Raw genomic sequence first — 24,937 nt, forward strand, 5'->3', positions numbered from 1 at the left:
AGTAAGCTGCATTGCTAAGCACGCTGCCTGCTGGAGTTGTTTCAGGGTCTGCATGCTGACAGAATCAAGTCTGCCAGTCACACATGTGGATCCCCAAGGCCTGGTTTGTCTGGTAAGAGGGGACACAAGCCTCTGGCCAGCTGTCACAGATGGGAGCAGGCACTTCCCCCCCCCCAGCCCAGCGTGGCGATCTGGGCTTCCATTGCACACAGAGTTCCAAAGAACCCCAAGGCTGCGGACTGATTCAACCACCTGAAGGCAGATGCCCTTAGCAGTGGGGGAGATCAAGCTCTTCCCTCTTCTTACCAGCATCGCTTCGGTCCCACCCGGGCTCAGGTTTAACCAGTTACTCTTCACGTGGGGGCTGATCTCAGCTGTGCAGTGAGAGAGCCGGGAGACGGTGCGATGTGTGCTTGGCGTGAAGAAGACGCAGAGCCTGGTGCTATCTGCACGGCTAGCACTGCCGTCCAGGTCATCTCACCAGCTCCCCCAACAGCTTCAGATTGTGAATAATATAGAGAAGAGGGATCCGGGGGTGAGGAGGCTGGTCTGAGTGGAAGGACCTGAGCACTTCCACTCACCCCGGCAGCTTCTCAGCAGCAGGACAAGGGTGGTTGGTGATGGATGGTGTCCAAGGCTGCAGCGAGGCCAGGCCGGATGAGCATGGAGGGATTTCCCTTGGCTGTGTGCAAACAAGTATATGGGAGGTGTGCAGTATTATACACGTATACACCCAGACAACACAGCCATCACCTACATCCTCTGGCGACTGGGGCTCTATGGTTTCCATAGGGTAGAGAGATTATTATCCATATTTCTAGCACTTCACGACTTTTTTTCCCTATAAAAATTGACAGGAAGTAGAACACATTTGACTAAATCACCTGTAAAATTGCTGGGAGAGCTAATCACAGTGTTTAAAGATAGCAGAAATCTTTTAAGAGGCTGAATTGTGTAGTGCTAAGAATTATTTTCCGAATTTGCTATGAACTGAAAGAAAAGGAGGAGGGATTTTGTATGGATTTCCTGTGCCCGTGGGACTAACATGATAGATGTTGTTTTGATTTATAGGACGCACTAAGTACTGTGGTCCCAAATCCTGAAGTTCTTCCTCAATTTTTGTTCAGGGAAAGGTTCCATTGGCTTCAATGAGCATTTCCTCCCAATGAGAAATTAAAGTCTTCAGGATTTGGGCACATGATCTGTAACAGCTTTGGTATAAGATAAAAACTTCAGCTGCTTCAAGAAAATCTGTGGATGAGCTAATCCCTTCTGCTCTGATATATTTGCTTCTACAGGTGTATAGTTATACATACGCATGTGTCTTATACATTCCAGAGCCCCTTTCTTCATTCAAAACAAACATTTTAAAGGGAATTTTAAATTCCCTCTGGGGCACTTGGCACCGGCCACTGTCGGTAGACAGGATACTGGGCTAGATGGACCTTTGGTCTGACCCGGTATGGCCGTTCTTATGTTCTTATGTTTTTAAGACTATGTATTTGCCTTTCTAGCATTGCAGTTTGTCCCTACAAATGAACCATTTCCTTCACGTTACAAAAAACCTTGAGAGCTTTAACAGCCGAATGTTCCCTGCCTGAATGACAACAAGGTCCACGTTAAGAAGTAAAAGCAGCATCTGTTTTGTCTTTGCAAGGCGAAGGCGACTGGCAAGAGCACCGTGAGCTAAGCTTTCGGAGCTGGAAGCTCATGAACGGTGAGGCCGAAGAGAGTAGGGAGGACGCTGAAAATAGTCGGATATGGCCATGAAGTCAATGGCAGTTTCAGGATATAATGGGTGCTGTGGGTCCCATCCAGCAGTCTGCACTTGGGCAACATTCCCATTGACTTCCATGGATGTGCTGCCTGATGCCTCTTCCTTTTCCCACCAGTGTGCAAGGCCCCCAAAACACCTGATACAGCTCACTTGTGCTGCTGCACTAGGGGCAGGCCACGGAGAGCCCGCAGGAGGGGACGTGGCAAATGCTTATATAGCGCAGGTCCCTATGAAGGACCCGGGGTGAGGTCACGGCCACTGGGCTGCATGTGCCCTCTGGCCCAGGACTCTCTCAGGGTAGGACTTGACGTAGAAAAAAGGATAAGGAGGGGAAGTGAGCAATGGGGTGCCCTACCTCGCATGTGAAGGGGATGCTAATTGATGCAACTGCTTGTCAACGTCGTAGAGATCTCGGAAAAGCTGCTTTGTCTAGTCCTCTGCATTAAGCTTTGGGTTTCTCTTCTTCTTCAGCATGTTCTCTTGAACTCATGCCGCAAAACCAACCTCTACAGTCATTTCCCTTCAATTATCTTTGCAGCTTAGTGCCCCACCCCAGAAACAAAATCAGATGGTTTAAGCTTTCCCAGGTGCACCTTGCATTGTTGTATACGATATATTTGTTCTCTTTTTGCAGGTGTCCTCTCTGTGAGGCCAAACCCAGAGAAGGGGCTTTGCATGCTGGAAGAAACTGCCAGAGGTTGGAATGGGAAGGAGGAGCCCTTAGGGAAATGTTGTAGGACATCTGTACAATTGCTGCTGATGGGCTGTATTGACTCCAGACACCAGGACTAAGCTTGTGTCTCCACGTTTGCAGCTCAGAGTGTAATATATAGCAGAGCCCTCTCTGTTCGCACACCATAAGAGCCTATGTGTGTGCACACACAATACAGATCATAAAGGCTGCACAGAGAGTTGTCATTGCCCACTGAAAAGCCAGACGAAACAAGTGCCGGTTTTACAAGTTAAGGCCTATTTTACTAGGGTCAACAGAGTGGAATTTTTTCTGCATTCCCTCTTGATTCTTCTCGTTATCTACCGATATCTTTGACTACAGACTGCCACTGTATGGGCCGGATTTTCCACTGCTTGGTGCCTTGGGTCGCCGTTCACACCTGGTGCGAAGTGAGCGTAACGCGCCATCTGATTGGAATCTCCCCTCACACAAGTGCTAGCATTTCAAGCCCACTTGGCACAGGGTGCAGATTATGGCACAGAGTGCACAGCACTGCAGAATTCTGTTTACACACACATACATTTACTCCCTCATCTATTTATAGCTACTGCTTGCGCTGGGTGTTACAAACTTTCATGCCTTCGAGGCTAAAGATGCACCAACTCTTTGAAAATACTGTTCAAAACAAAGGAAATATAGTCACCATTGGAGTAACTTTTTCTGTTAGAGATCCTTTGAACGTGACCCATTCCAAACCCCTCTCGATTTCAGTGTCACAGCATACAGATAGCTGCGTGGCCCAGAGAAGAGAGCACTGGAATGAGATTCACGCAATTAGGTCTCTCTGTGCTCTTGGACAAATTATCCAACCGCTCCATGCCTCAGTGCCCCCATCTACAAAATGGGGAGAATCATCTCCGCCTTGTAAAGTGTATTGAGCACTATAGTTGAAAAACATTGAGTAAATGCTACCCATTTGGCCCTTATTCAGTACAGCAGTAAAACAAAGGCCTGGCTAAGAAAGTAGCTGTAATTTCCCTAGCAACGTACCATTTCCACAAAAGATTTTTAACCCCATTGAAACTGAGTGTTTCCTGACACTGCTTTCAGTAACTGAGCCAGCAAATCAATAAGGAAATGTAATCATGGGGGTTCGTAGGTCACCACACCATTTGTGTGCTTTCCTTTTAAACCCATTTTCATTTATTTGCATATCTTCGTCCACGCACAAGAGAAACTCTGCAATGTATAACTCCTTCCAGCATTAATAAACTCCTAAATGAGGTGCTCTCATTAGCAGCAAACTCAGTGGACACAGCTCTGGTACATACACCCCCGAGTCCAGGAATATGATGTGCAATATGAAGAACCATCTATTTACAAAATCTGGAATAATGTGAATGAAAATAGATGGTTAAAGGGTGTTTAAAATCTCCTGCTTCTTCAAACCTGCATACTGAATGTAGTGCAAGTGAAAGGCGAATGATTGACAGCCTTCTACACTGTATTGCTCTATTTTAATACATGCTCCCTTCCTTTCCCCACTTAAATCAAAGATAAAAGCTTCATTGTTTTCAGTGGGACTGGTCCTGCAAGCTACTTAGCACCTTCAACCAGCACTGCAGTCCATGGAATTTGGGGGCACTCAGCACTCTAAGGAGGTGCTTGGAACCCTGCAGGATCAGCCCAATGGATGCAGGATTAGGAGCAGTGCAGGCTTCCTGAGGGTACGTCTACACTACCCGCCAGATCGGCGGGTAACGATCGATCTATCAGGGATTGATTTATCGTGTGTAGTGTAGATGCAATAAATCGATCCCTGGTCGCTCTCCTGAGAGGCGGAAGCAAAGTCGACGGGGGAGCGAAGTAAGTAATTTTAATTCGATCTAAGATACGTTGACTTCAGCGACGCTATTCTCGTAGCTGAAGTTGCATATCTTAGATCGATCCCTCCCCACACACCTGACCATGTAAACTTGGTGACACTGTATGATAATGTGCCTTCACCTTAATCAGAAGGGGCTGTCTTTGGAGGCTACACACCCGGTCAGTCGTCATGGCGGTCAGTCCTTGGCCTCTCTGACGTGGGGGAGGGGGAGTTGGCTTGTGGCTGCAGGAGCTGCTGGGAACAGATTCCCAATTTATATTCCACCCCTACCAAGAGTCATTCCCCAAGGAAAAAGACTGAGCTTTTGGGGACAGCCCTGGAGTGCTGGACCATGGCTAGCGCTCCTACAACTAATGAATGAGAACAAGTTGGGCCCGAGTCACGGTGATGCACACAGACCATTGCTATTCTGTTCCTTTTATCACTACTTTATGCTAGCAAACCTTGGGGCCGGGCTCTATTTCAGCTCTATTCCCTCCTTAAGCAACTTTTCCCAAAGACAGTGACAGAACCCGGTTTCTATCTGGGTGTTGCAAGTGCAGAACCAGAACCAGTCCACCAGCTAAATATCGTCTCAGCCCCATGGCATGTGAGTTGCTGTCGGCTATCACGATTCAACTGATTCATTTTTCTTTCTTTGTGGACAATAATAATGCCCGGCCTTCCTCCTCAGTAGGCTCTCCCCCCGTTCCTTTCCAGTCCTGACTAGAATATGGACTGAATTGCTCAATGCCCTGCTCATGCAGGCAACAGCTACACTCAAGGTCCTAGCTTGTTCTGATATTTTACTCTAGAGTTCTGTCTGTCTGACTTTAGTTGGGCAAAAAAGGAACAAGGAATCTCTCAGTGAACAACGAATCCATGAGGATAAGCTAGATCAGCAGAAGGTTACTGATGTCCCAAAGAGCTACGCTAACCAAGACTGTTTTCAGTGTTTTCTAACCTGTGGCTGATGGGCGTGTGGTCTGTACCCTAGCGAGGGAGCATGGTGGATTGTAACAATCTATGTAATGTACATGGGAAAAGGAAAGAGACAATAACTGTTTTCTACAGATAAACCTGTTAGGGCCCAATCCTGCAAGGCACAGAGTTCCCACAACTATCAATGGGAGCTGAGGGCCCTGTAGAAACTGAACTGCACTTGGGCGTCTTCACTTTGGAAATGCAGGCAATGTGTACTGAAAACTCCAAAGTTTTCTAGAGGATTGCACCTGCTTCCAGTCTGCATGGCACAGACACGGGGCGCAAGGAAACTGCAGGCCCACAGGAGAGACCCTCTCTCACCCATTGTGATCTGAGTAGTCCACATTTGTTAGTGCAGCTGCCATCTGGAAGGTCTCTCAACTAATCACATGCTAGTGGGATTCACAAAGCAGCTCCACTTGAGAAGTGGCACTTCGTGGATCTGCTTATCAAGTGGGCACAATTTTAGATGCCCTGGATGTATAGACTTCCTTGTCAGGAGGGAGGAAACAAGAACACGCTGTTAAAAAGCCAATACGTATCTACGGTCAAGGGGGAAACACAACACTAGGTTAAGCTACAAGAGACTGAATTGCTGGGTATCTAAAGGGCTCAATTTCACCACTTTTTCCAGACAGCTACATAGTGGTTATTGACCACAGGCCAATGCCGAACTATAATACAAACCCCTGCAAGGACCCTGGGAATAGTTCAGTGCTAACCAACAGCGGAACCAGAGTCAGAGGGAAGAAATCAAAGCTGCGGGTCTGGAGTGCAAAGTGTCTCCCCTTTCAATCTGGCTGCTCCAGGGGGAGAATTCCCCAGCACACAGGACACGGAAGGGGACGTTCATTTTTAATGCTAACGCCTTTCCCTAACTAGGGCACTGGCTTGGAGGAAGAAGTGGTCTCCTGGCAGCTGCTGGCATGGCTGGCAATTAACCGATCCCAACTCTGGACCAGGCCAGGTCTGAAATGTGCGAGGCTGGCCTTTAACACCTGGGCGGGGAGGATCCAGAACCACCTAGGGGGAGCAGGTGGGGGGAAGGAGGCCAGAGGCCCAGGGAAAGGGACTAGGAGAGATTTGGCCCCGGGGTCTGAAGTTTGCTACAAAGCCAGCCAGGGTTTCCTGGGGCCGGGGAGATGGACAGGGCAGGGGAGTGGTGCGGAGGGAGAGAGGCTGCAGAGGACGAGTTGAAAGCGCTGCCCGGGCCAGCCCCCGCCGCTGGGCCGGGGTCACTGACCTGGTCTCCGGCGAACCGGCCGTTTCCTGCCGCTGCAGAAGCGCACTTTGCTGAAGACGCCCAGCACGTGTCTCTCGCACAGGGAGCGCCCGTCCTTGCTGGGGCTGGAGCGGCGCTTGGTCGTGGTCACCCGCTCGCTGTTGGACTCCCGGGCCTGCCGCTTCTGCCGGATCAGCGAGCTGGCGATAGCCGCGGCCATGGCCGCTCATCGGCCCGGCCAGCGCTGGGGCGTCCGGGGGGCTGGAGGCCGGGGTGAGGGGCCCCGGGCGGGCGGAATCCGGGCGGGGCTGGGGGGGGGGGTTCTCCGCTCTGCACCCCAGAACTCCTCGGCCGGTCAGGGGCAGGAGGCCCGGGCTAGCCCGCGCCCATCCCTGCGCCCCCCTCGGCCGGCGCAGCCACCCCCCATCCGTCTGTCTGCGGGGAGCCCCCGGACGGCGGGTACCGCGGAGCCGGCAGCAGCTCCGGTCGCAGGCGGGTCTCTGGAAGAGCAAGTCCCGCGGGCTGAGCCAGGCTGGGGCAGCGGGTCCCTCGGGAAGCCGGAGCGGGGCAGGGTGGGGGCTCCGGCCGGGCGCGTCAGTCCATCCCCGGCGGAGCCGAGCCCCCGGCGAGCTTTGCACGACGGGACGGGGGGAGAAGCGGCTCCGTGGGCAAAACAAAGCCCCGCTGCAGGCTCCTCTCCGGGCAGGGCGCGGAGCCGCACCCCCCGGTCCCGATCCCGGTCCCAGCTGCGCCCCGCCCCGGCCCGCGGGGACCCTGTCACGGGCAGAGCTCGGGCATGTCTCCTGCCCCGCGCCGCTCGGTGCAAAACCCCCTTCTCCCGCTGCGCTCCGGGCCGCCTCCCCTCCGGCAGCCGGTCCCGGGCCGGGCGAGCCACGCTGCCCCGCCGCTGGGGCGTTGCTCTAAGGATCCGCCGGCTGCAGGCGGCCCCGGGGCTTTCCCACGCCCTGCTGGGGCTTTCCCACGCCCTGCGCCGCCTCACCGCCGGCCAGTCCCCATCCCCTCCCCGGCGTGGGGGGGAGCGAAGCAAAGACCCCTCCCGCCGCTAACTCCCCCGGACTCGGGGTGTGGCGGGACTCGGGGCGCTCCGCATGCCCGTCCTAGGCGCAGGGGGCCGGGGCTCGCCCGCCGCCCGCCGGCATCCTCCTGCCAGCCATGAGCTGAGTTGCCAGTGCTCGGCCCGCGGCGGCTGGGGCTGGCGGCGCTGCCCGCTCCGGGAGGATTCAGGGGCGAGTCAGCCCAGCCCCGCGCCCGGCGAGCCCCCGCCTGGCTGGGGTCTCCGCAGCCCGGCGCTGCCTTGGCTAAAGCGCTTCCCGGCGCTGGGAGAATCGCAGCCTCCTTCCTCCCCTCTCCCGCTCTACGCAATCCTACGTGATCGAGGTTTGGATGAGAAAGGCGCCCGGCAGAGCCAGGGAACTGCAGCCCAGCAGCGGCTCCGGCCCCCCCACCGCCTCCGGGCGGTCGGGGCTGGGCAGGGGCGAGGGGGTGTGTGGGGGGGAGTTTACTCTGCTTCTCCCCGGGACCGGCTAGACTCATCCCCCTCCCCAGCTGTTTTCTGCAGAGCCCTGGGGGCAGAGAGGAATTAGGCGCAGACTAACCCCAGTGCCCTGTTACTTTACATTGACTCAACTCAGTGTTCCTCGACCTGGGGGGCCGCCGAGGGGCTGGAGCCAGTGTTTAATATGTGCCAGGACTGGGCCCCGGCCCCTCTGGGCCTGGCAGCTCAGCGTAGGGTCACCAGATGTCCTGATTTTAAAGGGACAGTCCTGATTTTTGGATCTTTTTCTTATCTAGGCTCCTATTACACCCCCACCCCCTTACCGATTTTTCACACTTGCTGTCTGGTCATCCTAGCTCAGAGCCCAGGCACCTCTTCTGAATGATCTCACTTGACATCACACAATGTTGCAGCACGCGGCACAGACCCAGCATCAAAAAAGCTCTTTGCCAGCAGGTTCCTAGAGGCTGAACTGCCAACGACTATCCGAAGCTGTATCTTCAGAGGAACCCAGCTGATACCTTCCCAAGAAAGATTTCTCCTGTCCGCCTAGAGCTTGCCAATCTCTCTGAACAGAATGCAGGGTGGTTTCCGCCCTGACTTTTGAAATGACAGAATTACTTGTCCTGTTTGGACATCCAATTTTTGCATGTGTAGTTAACGTCCTGCCTGCAGCAGCTCTGTACCAAGAATGATCCTCATCAGAGACAATCCTACAGAGAACAGACTTGCACAGGCGATTGGTAGTGCCTCTAGAAAGAAAGGCACCACAAGCAAGAAGCATTTCTCCAAGATCTCATTGCCTATGCAGTCTGTTAAATCAAAAGAGAACTTGTAAAACTCTGTGTAGTATCACCATCTGCTGCCTTCCACCTTGCAGCTCTTAGGGCCGGTGCCTGGAAACCACTCCGGGGGCCGTCAGTGGAAACTGTGCATAGTCTCCACCTCTCAGGTCACACCTCCAGGCTGCAAACTCCTGGGAGCAAGGACTGCCCCCTTACATATCTGCAAAGCACCATGCAGCCCTACAGATAATAATAATAATGACTTGCACATATTGGGGAAAGTAAGCCAGAAGCCTCCTCAATATTGCAGAGCCATTCTGGTCAGCAAGAGGGGTAGGATGGGGCAGCTACCCTGAGTCAGTGGGAGATTTTTGGAGCCAACCCCCATATGGGGGGAGAACTCTTATCTCAGCCTCAAACTGGGCAAAGACCCTCGGCTGGCTGAAAACACCTTCCTCCTCTGGAGTACCAGCTTCTCCTTTCTGAGGGGAGTGGGCCATGACTTTCTCCATCCCATCCTGCTCAATGGAAGTCTTCCCATTGCCTTCAATGAGAAGCAAACCTGCTCCAGTTTGAGCAGAGCCACTGATCGCCTGGCCCAATCAGATCACTTTCCCTTAAACACACACACTTATTTTCCCGCCAGTCTGGAAGGCTTCCCATGTCCATGTGATAAGGGCTTTAAACAATTAGGAACAGAAGCACATGGATTCAAACTGAGGCAGAGAAAGGGTTTCAGACCACGCTGAAGGGTTCTTTCAGTGCCCTCTGTAATGAGACAGCCCGTTTTGAATTTGTATTTGGAAACCATGGGCTCAATCCTGCACACGCTACCAAGCCTCGGTTCTGATTCCCCACCACCCTACGAGCATCAGGCCTGTAGGATTTACTAGTGGACTCCTCCCACACAGAGGTCAGTGGACAATGCACGAAGCGCTCACCCAGGGTAAGTGTTTGCAGGACTGGGCTCAATATTAGCATTTTAAAGGTTTTGTTCACGACATGAATAAGCTCTCGCTTCCTCCGTGCGGAGGTTAACAATTAAGTCCTGCCTGAATTGCAGGGCTTTGTGGTTTGGGGCAGAGAGGAGATCCAGAACTGCATTCCCTCACCTCCTAAACAGGGCGAGCGAAGTAGGTCATCAGTGAGGTTACTGGCATCTTTCCTTAGCGAAGTGCAATAATATTGCCTTTGGGATTGCTAACCGAATATCCAGCTTGTTCTTCATACAGGCTTCCAAAATCATAAACTATGTTCTGCAGATTCAGGCATTAGACATATATCACCGTTTTACTATGCACAATATCCTGAGCTAAACGTCCCTGCACAGCCACTGAAAACAAATGCACCACAATTAAGATATTCAAAATGTAATGCCACTTTAAAAACAAATAATCACACGTCAATAGTTGTGGAAAAAAGACAACTTCCAGCTCTGTCCTATAACTACTAATAGTCTAACTCACCCTTTGATAGCAGAGCAGCAATTCCAGTAAGGATGTACTGTACTATTGAGTTTCAAATTTACATTTAACACCACCTTTAGAATTTTATCTAATTTCCACTCTATATAAATTATATCTACATTGTCAGCTCTGCTTATTAAGCAGAATCGAGCCCATACCCATGTTTTATTAATGTCTCTCTTTGTAAGGTAGCTTCCCGTTGCTTGTCTAGAATCGTTAACATTCACGTCACTTTGGCGATCCCCCTTCTCTTTGCGTGGGTGGATTCTTTTAAAAACATGCCCTGGTATCCTTCAAGAAAAGGACCTAGAGTATCTCACTTCTTTTCTGTTCAGGCTAATTTTGTTTACAACGCACGGTTTTATATCTACGTTTGGATGGCTATCAAGAATTCTCAGGGCCACTTAGGAATTTTTTTTGTTTTGAGAGATGTAACTGGCCCTAAAACAGCACCAGAGTAGGAGATCTGGCTTGTTTTCTGGTCTTTTCCCTCACAGCTGACTAGGCCTTATTAATAAATGTAGACGAGACTGCATTATCTGATTGCCAATTGCCATATTAAAACAATTTCTTTAATGGACCCCTCCCCCCTCTTTTGGCTTCAAAGATTCAATTAAAACAACATTTGCAACTCATCGCTAGAGTATTCATTAGCCTGCACAGTGTCTTTAAAAACAACTCTAGCCTAGAGAGGATTCAAGGCAGGAGTGAATTTGCCAGCGACTTCAAGCAAACAGCATGTAAATAGTTGTGTCGAATGCAGTTCGGAACCAGGAGGGGAGAAGCACATCAACAGCCCAACCAAAAAAAGCACGAAAGGGGACTGGAATTCACAGGAACAATAGGTTCTTTTAAAAAATGGATTTCTACCTGACAATAGAAGCTTTTATTTCTCTCCTGTGACTTTTCATCTCTATCAAGGAAGGGCGGGAGAAAGCTTCACCTCACCACGAGGGGCCTGGAAATGAAACTGTCAAGATGCATTTTCCTTGGAGGAAATTCAGATGTGTGTGGACATACCCCAGTGCCAGGTTATTTATTTTTCCATGTGTTATGGAGGCGCCCATTAAAAGGGGCCAGGAACGAAATTCTTTAAAACTGGATTTTTTTATAATCTTACTTTACCAGAGGGGCAATATCTGTAGGGCTCAACCCCTCCCAGCCTGACAATACAGATCTCAGAACAACCTTAATCGGCATCGTGTGGGCAGCTAGTGGCCCTCTCTTCTAGGGCTCCTAGTGGTACAGTACCAGTGGGGCTGAGGCGGTGTGAGCAATGGTGGGACTGGAATTCAGTCTGTCCCTCGGCCCAATGTACTGGCACCCCAGGTTCCACTGCGTTCTGCACACAAGGTGATGGCAAGCGATGGAGTGGCAGGAAGGCCCTGGGTTCTCAGCCCAGACTCCCTTGGTGGCCTTGAGCAAACTGCAGCCGCTCTGTGCCTTAGTTTCCCTACCCCACGTGATGTTGCCAGGATGAACGGGGCTGATCGGCATGCCGACCTTTGCCGCTGCAGAGGGCTTAGACAATCCCCATGCGGTTTAAATATCAGGGCCCAACATGCAGCTGCCACAATCAGGGTGGCTTAAGTGAGACTGAGGTAGAGCATCCAGTGGCTGATTCCGCACCTGCCTGACTACATGAGTCGCCCCAGGGGTTGCAGTGGGACTACAACACTAAAGATGCATGAGGGCAGCAGGATCGGGCCCCTCTGGCTCTGCCCATCCAGCCAGAAAGAAGAAACATGCCAGGGCAACCTCTGCATAACAAATCCAAACCTCGGGATTGTTTGCAAACCAGGCTACAAGGCTCCATAAATCCAGAGCCCTAGAGGTTAACAGCAGCCCTGCCCGTCAATCACGCTGCAATTGCCTTTGGCAGGGAAAGAGGAGAAGGGGGCCACTGTCCTTATGCTGAATTAGGTGCCCCTGAGGGGGGAAGGTCTCAGAACCTGGGGTGCAGCCCGAGTCTGAATGTCTACACAGCATTTTTAGCCCTGCAGCCCGAGCCCCACGAGCCCGCGTAAGCTGAGCAGGGCTGCCAGATTGGGTGCTGCGGATCTTTTATCACAGCGTAGACGGACACGGAGACGCGTGCCCAGCAAGAGCCCCGCGGGGCACTGCTGTTGCCAAGACAGGGCAGGGAGAACGCAGCACTGCAACAGCCTAGGGGAGGGTAATCCCACCCCCCACCCCCACCCCCCCGCTCATTCGGGGATGCGGAGTTTGATTGAGGTTAGGTTTTTTTATCACTGCAGCTCTGCGTGGTACGATCGAGACGCAGCCCCGTGCAACGCGCCTGTTCTGCCTGGGAGAGGTGAGCGAGGCAGGGCTCTCCTCAGAGCATCCCTTACTCCTGCGGCTGGGGAGCTCCCTCCCCCGTGACACAGTGGGGCTGGCAGAGGCCCTTGCTCCTATGATCGGGGACGCGGCCTGCAGCAGCCCCGCCGACATGGAAGCAGCCACACGCGAGCTCGCCCTGCCTGGCACTCGAGGATCTCACGGCCCTGAGATCCCAGAGCAGACACCTGCGCTCACCTCCCTTCCACTGCAGGGGCAGGAAGGGAACACGGCGCCGCCCTGAGATCGAGGAGGAGAGAGGGAGGTTTGAGGGCCTGCTAGCCAGCCAGCCGCAGGAACTGTGTGGCTTGGCTGTTGTTTTAAAGAGAGTTTGTGTCAGGGAGGGATAGCTCAGTGGTTTGAGCATTGGCCTGCTAAACCCAGGGTTGTGAGTTCAATCCTTGAGGGGGTCATTTAGGAACCGGGGGCAAAAATCTGTCTGGGGATTGGTCCTGCTCTGAGCAGGGGGTTGGACTAGATACCTCCTGAGGTCCCTTGCAACCCTGATCTTCTAGGATTCTATATCTCCAGGAGGCACTTGCTACGCAGACCCGGGGCAGCACACCAGCTCTGCTCTCTAGGAGTTAGAATTGGGCCCAGAGCCTGTAACGCGCTTGTGATCCATCTGGGCTGTCTGGCCTTAAAATCCCACCTGCCTGCAGGGTGAGCGGTGCTAAATAACACCAAATTCCTGGGGGGGGGACCCCTGCCTTCCTGCAACCCCCCTGGGATTTTAAAGCCGCCAGGCCTACACAGCCTGTGCCTCAGGAGGGCTGAGGGGGTGCGGAGAGCGGCCAGCCCGGGGTTTAAGGAGGAGAAGCGCTGCCTCCTGCACCCCAATCTCACAGTCAAATGGCTCCTATAGGAGCACAAGCACTGAGACCGACCGAAATCGCGCCCAGCGGCGCCAGGTGAAGCCTTCCACGTCGAGCCTGCCGCGAGCTGACTTTGCTGAAAGTCAAATGGAAGCTTCCTGATTAGATCTCAGCGGAGGGGGACTGTGTGATGGAGGATGATAGAGAGGCTAGAGGAGGAGGGAAAAAACCCATCACCGTCTTCCAGCAGGACTCCGAGGGCTTCTGTTTCACTGGAAGGATTCGGCTACTGGCAACAAGCTAGTGAGTGCAAAGGGGCTGGATCTCCCTCCCACACCTACCACAGCAGCAGGGGGAGTTAGAAAAATGCTGCTATCAAAGCCCAAAAATAAATCCCTTGTGGTCCCAAGTCTTGTGCATCAATCTCTGCACATTGCTTGCCCTGTCGGGGCTCAGAGCAGCCCACGAACGCTCCCCGACCCCAGACTCTGCAGCTGAGCCAGTGACATCCTGAGCCTTGGAGGGTGGGGAGGACAGTGCTTCAAGGAGAGAGCCTGTCATTCCCTCTCGCAACAAGAGCCCCTTTTAATTCGGGGTGCTGATGGGGAGGGGTAACAGGGCTGACTAAGGATTGTTCAGCTGCCGTAATCAAGCTCTGCAGAACAGGAGCTGTGGGGATGTTAATACCACCCACAGGAGCGCTCTGAAGTTAAATGCATCCAGATCGCATCTCATTTAAACAACTCGGTTGCTTCTCCCCATGCGGCAGAGATCCGCTAACCACTAAACTGTACAGCAGGAAAGATGGAGCCTTCTAACGCAGCTGAGGGAGATTTCCTCAGCGTCTGCTGGCCTGAGGACTAAGCCTGCAAGTACCTATAAGTGGCCACATCCCCAAGGCCTCTCCCAGCCACACCAATTTAAATTGCCATGTCTTCACTTCCCCAGCAATAAATCAACTCTACTCTCCCCTAATAAAACCAGTTCTGCCACCCCTTTTACACCAGGCACTAATTACACACACACACTTACTGCTGGGCAGATAACGCAGTCCCATATCTTCACCAATGACCTGGAAGCAAATATAAAATCATTGCTGATCAGATTTTCCAAGGATACAAAGACAGGTGGAGTAGTAAATAAAGGTGGGGACAGGACAGTTATGCAGTGAGATCTGCTTCACTTGGGAAGCTGGGTGCATGCAAATAAGATTTATTTTCATCCAGCCAGATGCAAGGTCAGACATGGAGTAGCAAGGAAAGTAGGCCATACTTCAAGAGTGGAGATGGTGTTTGGGAAAGCAGTGACTCTGCAAAGGAGGTAGAACTAATGCTCGATAACCACTTGAACAGGCTGTGGCTAAGAGGGCAAATACAACCGTTTGATGTATGAGGTAGTGAATATTGAGAATTAGGGAGGTGGTATTACTTCTGTGTACAGAATCAGCGAGACCATTGCTGGGACACCGTGTCCAGTTCTGCTGTCCAGCCTTCCAAAAGGATGTTCAAAAATTGGGAAGGATTCCAAACAACTACAAGAATAATCGGAGCTATGACAAAACCTACTTTACGGGAAGAGACTTGGCAAGTTCCGTTATTTTAGTTTATCCAAGAGAAGGATAAGAGACGACTGGAGAAGGGTCTAGAAGCTTTTCAATAGCAGAGGGCTCTTTAGTCCAGGGGATAAAGGCAGAACAAGATCCACTGGCTGGAAGTTGAAGCCAGAGAACTGTGGGGTAATTAACCACTGCAACAACTTAAAAGGCTGTGATAGATTCTCCATGATATGATGTCTTTAAATTCAGAGTGGATTTCTTTCTAACAGACCAGCTCAAGCTCAACCCGAAGTTCTGGGCTGGATACAGAAATCATGGGTGAGTTTCCCTGGCTGGCGTTATGCAGGTCAGATGATCAGAATGGTCCCTTGCCCTTCTGACCCAAACATCTGTGAATCTATGATTAACAAATTCGAGGTGCCCCCTAACCATTCATTTTAGACTCTCATCCCATCTCCTCCAATTAGTGAAGCTGCATCTCTCCCCCATTAATGAATTTTTGGCTCTCTTCTACTCTCCTGATTAACGTACCCTGGATCCTGCCTCCCCAGTATATTAATACTAACCTCCCACTACCTCTGTGTGGGATTCCTTTCTGGCTTCATGGAGGGTATGGCACGGAGGAGGCTTTCTAGGAACAACCAGCTGCAGCACAAAGTTAGTCAGACGACTCAACAGAAGACACCTTTCCTTCTCCAGTTGCTCCCCATGTCCCACCCTGGTGCTGCTGTTGATCCCGTCTTTCCAACAGGACATAAAATGAGACACGCTAATTAAAGATCCTTACATCCGGACACCAGCAGCCCTTGGAGAAGCCACTCCTTTGTCCCACTAATAAATCACAGCCCTTGCTGCTACCCCACTCATGCTCCCCTCTATAGACCCAGCTGGGGCCAGCATCGGCCGTACTGTGGGCTCCTTTCTGGCTCAGACGCCAGCAAAGGGAGCGATAGTTACAGCTGCGGTGTGAAATCCTGAGGTTCGGGCTTGGCTGGTCCTGGGGATTCTTAGCAGGCACCTGGTTTACCATAAATATGTTTCTAAAGCCAATTTAATGACACCAGTGCAAACCCCTGTTCCCAATCGACTTCTTATACTGGAACAATAGCGTCCACACGGGTATTTGCACCAGTTTAACAAGACTGGTTTCAATTCACCAATTCAACATTCCCATGTAGACAAGCCCCAGAATTTGGACTCACAGAAAAGGCCGGGCAATACTCCAATACATAGTGCTATAGCATTGCCAAGAACTAGCTTATGCAGGGAAACTCACAACGAGAGCCTTCGATCTTCTTCATTACGATCGAATGCTTCTGGTTTGGCCCACTGAAAATGCAGTCTTCTAACACACTCATGGTTCACGTAGTACTGCTCATTCACGATAAAATAAAACGGAGGGGGAATTGCATTTATTTCTTTTGACAGATCCTAATTCACACAATTAGTTGGGTTCTGCAATTAGAAACTACACAAGCTCGGGGGGAGGGGGGAATCTAAATTAAAAGCCACTTGAGTGAGCACTTAGAGGAATTACTGGGAGGCTTCTGAAGAGACTTTTCCCAGTCATTAAGGAGAGTGTGGCTCTGTGCTGGGGTACGGGCCACAGGGAGCTGACTCAACCGCCTGCCAGATCTGAAGAGACTAGTCAGTGTTTTCTTGCACAAACAGCTTCCTTGAGAGGGGTGGGAGTGACTGGCAGTCTGGATTAATACATGCCGCTCTTCAGCAGTGTCTCAGGACCATCCCGCGTACCAGGGAACAGGACTATCCTACACAGGGCAAAGAGCCAGTGGTGAATTAACAAACAGGCCCAGGGGGCCTGTGCCCAGGTACCCCGGCCAAGTTGGGGGCCCCCACAGGTGTGCCGGAACCTGGGTAGAAGTGGGGGGGCCACCGGCGCCAGAACTCTGGCCCTGCCCCCTGCTTCTCCTCTTCCCCTGGAGGCCCTGCTCCCTGGCCAGGCCAGAAGCCAGAGCCGGACCATGGTAATTGCTGCCCAGGGAGCCCGAGCTGCTGTGGGGAGCCCCCGATTCTTCACCTGCCCTGGGTGCCAGAAAGCAGCTCCCAGCCTGGTTCTGGCATCCCTGGGCCCCCAGGGTGCGAGGGGCCTAAAATGTTCTTTGTGCCCAGGGCCCCAATAAATCTTAATCCACCTCTGCAAATAGCTTCTGAGGCACCTCGCTCCCCAGGAGAGGTAGAGCCCAGTTCCTCCTCCCTCCTCGGTGACTCCTTCCCGCCCACAGCAACTGAGGGGTTGTATCTCTTCCTGCAGTTGGCAGCCAGCTCCCTTCTCCTGAACATGGCGCTGGTCCTGTCTCAGCGTATGTGTCCGGCAGTCCCAGCCACAAGTAGGCTGTCCTTGGCCAGCAGTCAGGTGCCTGGCCCCATAACGTTTCCTTCTCTTCCCTAGCCCGGCCCCATACGCTGTCCATGTCCCAGGCACCCGGGTTAGGTGGATCTTTGGGGGCCTCCTCCTTTCTAGAGTGCCCCAGCAGGGTCCCAGCTCAGTCCTGGGAAGCAAACATGATACTTTGCCATTCTGACCCAGCTGTTACTTCCCGGCTGGTGCCTCCGGGAGCTGCCTCTCCCCCCAGATGGCAGTGGGATTCTGTGCGGGATAGCTAGGGTACAGGAAGGTACAGAGGTGATGCACGCCATAGGAGAGCACAGATTTCACAGAGAAGTCATTGGGGAAATAGAATTGTTTTGCATAGTCCTCGCACCTTCCACTGGAGGATCTCAGACATTATTGAATTAAGCCTCCAGCCTTCTATCCGGTAGGGCAGTGTTCTCTCTCCACTCCCCTTTAAAGAGGGGGGTACAGAGTGGTGCAGTGACTTGCCCAAGGTCATTCAGGAAGTCAGTAGCAGAGCTAGGACTATCTAGAGCATCCTGCACAGAGTAGCCTGGGACATTTCACTAGCTTCAGACACTGCTGGATTCATAGATTCTAGGACTGGAAGGGACCTTGAGAGGTCATCGAGTCCGGTCCCCTGCCCTCATGGCAGGACTAAGTATTATCTAGACCATCCCTGACAGGTGTTTGTCCAACCTGCTCTTAAATATCTCCAGAGATGGCGATTCCAGAACCTCTCTAGGCAATTTATTCCAGGTGGAGCTGCACCTGTTCTCCAGCAGGCCCCTAACAGCCCCTGCGCCCGTTCTGAAGCGGCACACGGGGATTTTCAAAGGAGTATGAGTGAGCCAAGCACCCCAGTCCCACTGAGGCTCCACATATGTGCCCCTTGCAAGCCTCAGCTTCTAGCACTTTGTATTCCCAGCGATCGGGTTTGACCTTGCGATTCCTGTTGCTCTGTGTAGTACGTCCCTCCTGGAAGAGTCCCATTCAGTATAATACAACCCAGAGATTCTCCAGAGGAGACTAAAAGGGAGTTAGACACTGGCTCCCATTGAGTATCAGTGGAATTAAGGGCACTCAATTGCACTCTTCAGCCCTTTGAAAATCCAACGAACCCAACCAACATCACTATGGGTTTACAGCAGTTAAATGGGGCTCCACAGCAATCAGTCTAAGTCCCTATACAATGTCAGGGAGACTGAGATCCCCATGACAGATTCTACAGGTGCTTAAAACCAACACTCCACAGCAATGGTCTCACCATCTCCTCCGGGGGGGTTCCGTAAGTAATCAGCCATTCTAAAGAGGCAAGCGCCAAACATTCCCTCTGGAACAGGCTGTATTTTATCCTGATCTCATCATTTGCACTTGAACACATCCAACAACAGGAATGAAATCCTCCCACTTTTCTTTCATGAGGTCGGCTGCTGGGTAGGATTGGTGAAGTCTTCCAGACATTGCTCCTCATTTAACCACTTAACAGGAAGTCACCTTAAGCTTGGTCCCGATTTTCAATGTTGTAGAAACAAACCATTCATAAAATTGAAGTCAAAGGGAATATACTTCCATAATATACACAGTTTGAATGCAAATTATTTATCTTTAAAACAAAGAACACATCTCCCTTGGAGTTTTTGAAATCCAACCACAGCAGCCCTAATGAAAGGGAAAGTGAAACTGACTGTAAAGAAAAGTAAAATTGAGGTTTCATAGACTTTCATTCCCCACCAGAGAGAACAGTAGACAACGCATAAATAAACAGCGCCTCATCCTCCCTGATTGAACTAACCTCGTTATCTCTAGACTGATTCTTGCCTGCATATTTATACCTGCCCCTGGAAGTTTCCACCACATGCATCTGACAAAGTGGGTATTCACCCACAAAAGCTTATGCTCCATTATTTCTGTTAGTCTATGAGGTGTCACAGGACTCTGTTGCTTTTTAGTGCATAAATAGTGACAGGAATAATACACTGGATTTTTAAAATTCTCTCAATAATCGGGTGTTACTAGTAACATGAAGGCACTTAATGTGTATGCAACAGATTTGTAAATGTACAGTATCCCTTTAATTTCTTGAAAAATTGCTATATTTTATATTTGTCCTGGCAACATAAAATCATTTAACTGGGAAATTTGTCTAACGTTTTGATTTAGTGGGGGTGCTTATAAAAATAAACCCCCAACAAAATGCATGTGTGTGTTTAGAGAAACGTCGCTGGTAATGTAATGAGAGGGACCGGGTGATTCACTCCAGCGCTTCTGTTGTTACCATCATTCAAAACATCCAACAACCTTTTCTGGTGTGAAAGCCACTCCTGCAGATCTTTGCTATCAGCTGGATGGGCCCTGCAGAGACAGCACGTAACATGAGCTGGTTTTAAAGTGAGTCAGATGTCAGGATGGTCTCTACTACGTGTCCATTGGTCACTGGCAAAGCGCATGTTAACTCTAAAGTTTCTTTAACCTTGCCAGAGGTTTCCACGCTGCTAGACTTGCCCCCCCGTGTTTCACGACAGTGGGTTTATTTCATGTAGCAGGTGAACTAGCTGGAGGAGGTGTAGGCTTGGATCCAAACCAGAGAGTTTGGATTATCTTCTTCTGGCATGATTGCGGGCAAATCCCTCACACCAACACTTTCAAAAGCAGTCTCTGATTGTGGGAACCCAGCTTGACAGAGTCACTACAGAGACTTCTTTCCCAAGTGTCTGCCTGCTGGGTCTTGCCCACGAGCTCAGGGTCTAACTGATCGCCAGATTTGGGCTGGGGAAGGAATTTTCCCCCAGGTCAGATTGGCAGAGACCCTGGGGGGGGGGGTTCGCCTTCCTCTGCAGCATGGGGACGGGTCACTTGCAGGTTTAAACTAGTGTAAAGGGTGGATTCTCTGTAACTAGAAGTCTTTAAAGCATGATTTGAGGGCTACAGTGTCTCAGCCAGAGGTTATGGGTCTATTACAGGAGGGGGTGGGTGAGGTTCTGTGGCTTGCAATGGGCAGGAGGTCAGACTAGATGATCATGATGGTCCCTTAAAATCTATGAGTCTGTAACAGGCTTTGGGGCTGATTTTTGAGGTCCCAGGTAGCTTCAGCCCCCACCCCTCACCCCCCAGCTTCACAGGGCATTGTAGGGACAGAGCCTTTCTGAAAAACCAGGCCCTGCACGTCTAAAGCTAGGCAGTCAAAATCTGTGGCCACTTTGCAACATTTTATGGTTTCAATCCCCTCCATCCTTCCAAACACATTTCCTAACAAGAATCCAACTGGGACCAACTTCACACAGACCAGAGAAAAACCACTCAACGAAGAGTTGAACCAATAACCCAGGACAGTAGCGTAGCTGGGGGGGGAGCGGGGCAGCGGCCACTCCCCCACTGAGCACAAGTGGCGCCTTGTCAATTTCTTGGCGCCTTTTTAATTTTTACTCACCTGGAGCGAACAGGGGGAGCGATCAAAAAAAGGCGCCACCCGCTTTTAAACCCAGCGGCGCTCCGGGTCTTAGGCAGCACTTCGGTGGCACGACTTTCACTCGCTCCGCAGGTCTTCGGCGGCATTTCGGCGGCGGGTCCTTCAGTGCCGCCGAAGACACCCGGAGCGAGTGAAGGGCCCACCGCCGAAGACCCAGAGCGCTGCCGGGTGAGTAAAAGCGCCGCAGCGGGTGTCTTCTCCCCTGAGTCTCCTTGTGGTAGGAGTTGCTCACGGTATCTCAGATTTCACTGTTACAGAATCTGCATCAGTGATATGTTTAAAAGCCCCAGGGGCTGTTTGTACAAACAGGCCTCAGCCAGACACTGATTAATCAAAATAGTTATAATATCTGTATTGAGTCCCCTGCAAATCTGCCGTTAACATTTGGTTAAGAGCATTCAAGTGTCCTTATATATTTGGTGTTAAGGGAGGGAAAAAACTACTACTCCTCAGGAAATCTATGCACATTCCTTTGACACTCTGTACCGAAATGCTATGGTGCTTCTTAATATTACTGAGAAATGAATTGTCATTGCACAATAGACAAGTGGAAGGAGGTAAAGAAGAGGTTAAAGACTATTTCACACCATGCTTTGTAAAGCCGCCACTCGCCAACCATAATCGTCTGATGAGACAAAATTCAGAGAAGCAGCGACAGATATCTCCTTAGACGTCTGGCCTCTTACAGTACGTAGTAGGCCACTGTCCAACCAGAAATCACATCACAGTGCAATTCCTTGCCTCTGTTTCTAACACTTCGGACTTGTTACAGTCTTTCAGTTTTAATTATATGATTTACTGTCATTGTTTCCTGTTAAAGCAGTACAAAAACACTGTGTAAACTGGCCCTAAACTAGACTGGTCACTTGCTAAGCAGTTTCATCTGTCTGGTTCTCAAACACAAAACCCAACTTGGGATGCAAACGTTGCCGATCAACATTCAAATCATCCCCAAATGGTGAACAAAGCACCGAGTTCAGAGAAGAGACCCGAGCGCTGGTTTCAACTCTGCCAATGACTCACTCTGTGACCTCTGGAAAGTCACTTGTCCTCAGGGCTCCAGCTTTCCCCATCCGCAAAAGGAGTGTGACGGTACTGACCCATCTCACGAGATAGGGAGGCTTATTATGTGTTGGGCACAATTTCTATTTTGGGGACATTTTAAAAATCCATCGAGCTGATGGCATAGGCGTAGCCGGGGTAGCATTTGTCAGACATGTCCTGGCCAGGTCAGAATTTAGTGTCTTGCCCACATTAAAAATGGAGACAGACAGACACTTAACACCACGAGTGTCCCCAGTTCACTCGTCTCCTAATGCCCACTGGCTCAGCACATGTGACTGTTTCTCTTTAGCAGCTGGCCCACTCGGGATAAGGGCCGGCTACTCTGGGAAGCCACCAGGTACTAGGGGCTCGGCTGTGTGTGTGGACATGGGCATAGCTCATTACAAGACAGGACCTGAGTGGACCCCACATCCCTGGGAACAGCTGGACAAAACTCTGGCGCAAGTGAGGATAGGTGCCAGCTACCAGAGTTACTGGAGCTCTGGGCTGGGGCAGGGGGTTGGGGTGTGTGTGGGAGGGTGAGGGCTCCAGCTGGGGGTGCGGGCTTTGGGGTGGGGCAAGGGGTTGGGGTGCTGGAGGATGTGCGGGGTGCGGGCTCCGGAGAGCGCTTACCTCAGGTAGCTCCCGGGAAGTTGCCAGCATCTCCCTCCGGCTCCTAAGCGGAGGCGCAACCACGTGGCTCTCCGTGCTGCCCGCGCCTGCAGGCACCGCCCCCTCAGCTCCCATTGGCCGCGGTTCCTGGTCAATGAGAGCAGCTGAGCTGGCGCTGGGGGCGGGGCAGCGGGCAGAGCCCCCGTGGCCATCCCTCCGCCTAGGAGCCAGAGGGAGATGTCAGCAGCTTCCCGTGAGTTGCGCGGAGCTGGATAGGGAGCCTGACTGCACCGCCGACTGGTCTTTTAATGGCCTGGTCAGCGGTGCTGACCAGAGCCGCCAGGGTCCCTTTTCGACCGGGCGTTCGACACCTGCCAACCCTAGGACTCGGAGCGGCTGGAGCTGGGGCTGCGCTGCCCGCCCGGCGCTCGGACCGCGCCACCCAGCTCTCCAGGGCTGGCCCCCGGCACACTGGGGCTGGGGACCATGGTGGGGGTGCTCCGGGCTCCTGCAGGGGAGGGAGGGAGAAGGGAAGGGGGAGGGGCTCGGGCACAAGGGGAGGGGCTGGGAGCGAGCCTCCCCCAATGGCTGGCTCACCGGCCGCTCAGAGGTGACACCTGTAATAGCCACCACATTTTCAGACAGAAGTTGGATTTTTTTAGTTGATGGTGTCTGTTTAGGACCCTGCATTTCAGTTCTGAGACAGAAAGGAAAAATGTGTGTGTGGGGGGGGGGGGGGGGGTTGTATTACAGTACACACTGCGGCTCCGGTTAGGGGTCAGGGCTCTGTGAGGCCAGGCACCGTACGAACACACAACAAACCCGCAAGCCCTGCTCTGAAGGGCTCACTACTCAAGAACCAAGGTGGGGATTTGCAAGGCCCGAAGCAATCGGAAAGGTTTCCATGACGTTTTATTCAGTTCAGTGACACCAGGGGCTGTTGCTCCATTCACACCCCACCCTGCAGTGCTGGGGGGAATATCGGTCATCTCAGGGGTCTCTTCCCGGCTTCAGCAAGCCAGACCCTCCATTTCCGCCTCTGGAAATCGCAAATAACGCTGCTCATCTGTTCCACCGAGGGGCTGGGCGGCCGAGCTCCGTAACGGGACGAAGAGGGAGCTCAGATTGCTGGATCGAAGGCTAGAAACGTGAAGGAGGGGCAGCCCCCAGTGGGACACGAGCAGCGGAAAGGGAGACCAGCCCATCGCCAGGAGTGAACCAGCCAAGCTCGCCGCACATGGGGAAAGTCAGACATCAAAGGTTCCCTTTGCACTGAGCTAGTGCAGCCATCCTGATGGTTACAGCGCCGTCTGCTGGCTGGACTGAGGGACAGTCACAGCCTGCTCTCTCACACACACACACACACACACACACCCCGCAGTCCCTCCTATAGCCCCGGCAGCAGGGACAGGTGCACTGTGGGTTCTAGAGGGCCTGGGTTTGACCTCCAATCCCACCGACAGGTGTGGGGTCTGGATCACAGTCTCAGCGTCAGCACAGCCAGGGCCGGTCCACACACGGAATTTGCAGCAGCGGAACTGGTGCAGCGCTGTGTGTGGACGCTTAAAGCCAGTTAGACTGGTTTCGTTTGTGCAGGAGATGTACCGAAGCTCTAAGCCAGGCGTACGCTGCTAGGAGACACCGCACCCGAAGCCACCCCGCTGGGACGCGCTGTAAGAACGCCACCTCTAGCTGGAGCGGCACAGCTGTGCCTGCCAGCAGGGAAGGAGGTTATCCGTGATTTTTACCTGTCACAACGTCCTTTTCACAGCACTCCGGCCTCGTTCTCCCTGGGGGATCGGGTGTCTCTTTTATTAATGGCCGTCAGGGCTTTCAAAAGACCCAACAATTAGCAAAAGGCTCCATTTTTACACTGACCCATTTTTCATGCCTCCGAGTCCTTCGTGTGACAAAGGAGCCGAAGGGACGGGACGTGCGGCTGACTCGCTGGTTTGCCCTTTCCCAGAACTGGGGCATGGAGCGTGGAAAACCCTCTGCCCTTGGAATGCCTTTGCGGACACCTTCCATCGGAACAGCAGAGACCAATGAGCCGCGGGGCTCAGGACACAAAGTGCAAGTAGGTCTGGGATGGTGTGAGCCACTGCTCCCAGCTCCACTCAGCCAACACCGGTCGCTCCTGACCCTCAGTGGCACCTGCTCTTCCCAGTCAGGATCCTAGACGGCTCTGCTGCTGCCCCACAGTCCTGATCCACTGCTCCCTCCCAACGCAGAGACCCACAGCATGCCACGCTGCCATGTGCACAAACTGAGCTCTGCCCAGCTCCTCTTCACCTCTCCCACAAGTGGAGTTTAGAGGCTGGGGAAGAACCCGGGGCTGGGAAGGCCACTGCTGAGCAGTGAGCATGGAGGCCGGATTGGCTGGTTTCATTGGGAACATCCTTCTCCCCAGAGCCGGCTCCAGGGTTTTGGCCGCCCCAAGCAGCCAAAAAGACAAC

At 52.2% G+C, this 24,937-nt stretch overlaps 1 protein-coding gene across 2 annotated transcripts in view; it reads right to left on the minus strand.

Moving 5' to 3' along the window:
* FGF12 (fibroblast growth factor 12) overlaps nucleotides 1–24,937 on the minus strand; it is a 283,489-nt gene that overhangs the window by 106,744 nt on the left and 151,808 nt on the right. The window contains exon 1 of one of the 2 annotated variants that reach the window (XM_024212029.2): nucleotides 6,545–6,782. The exons of the other annotated variant lie outside the window; for it this stretch is intronic. Coding sequence (XP_024067797.1) covers nucleotides 6,545–6,743 — 199 coding nt within the window. The 5' untranslated portion in view covers nucleotides 6,744–6,782. Of the gene's footprint in view, nucleotides 1–6,544; nucleotides 6,783–24,937 lie in introns of those variants that run through there. 2 annotated transcript variants of the gene reach the window in all.

This window comes from Terrapene carolina, unplaced genomic scaffold (genome assembly GCF_002925995.2).
Source record: "Terrapene carolina triunguis isolate 2854851 unplaced genomic scaffold, T_m_triunguis-2.0 Scaffold88, whole genome shotgun sequence".
In the NCBI taxonomy this organism is placed as follows: domain Eukaryota; kingdom Metazoa; phylum Chordata; order Testudines; family Emydidae; genus Terrapene; species Terrapene triunguis.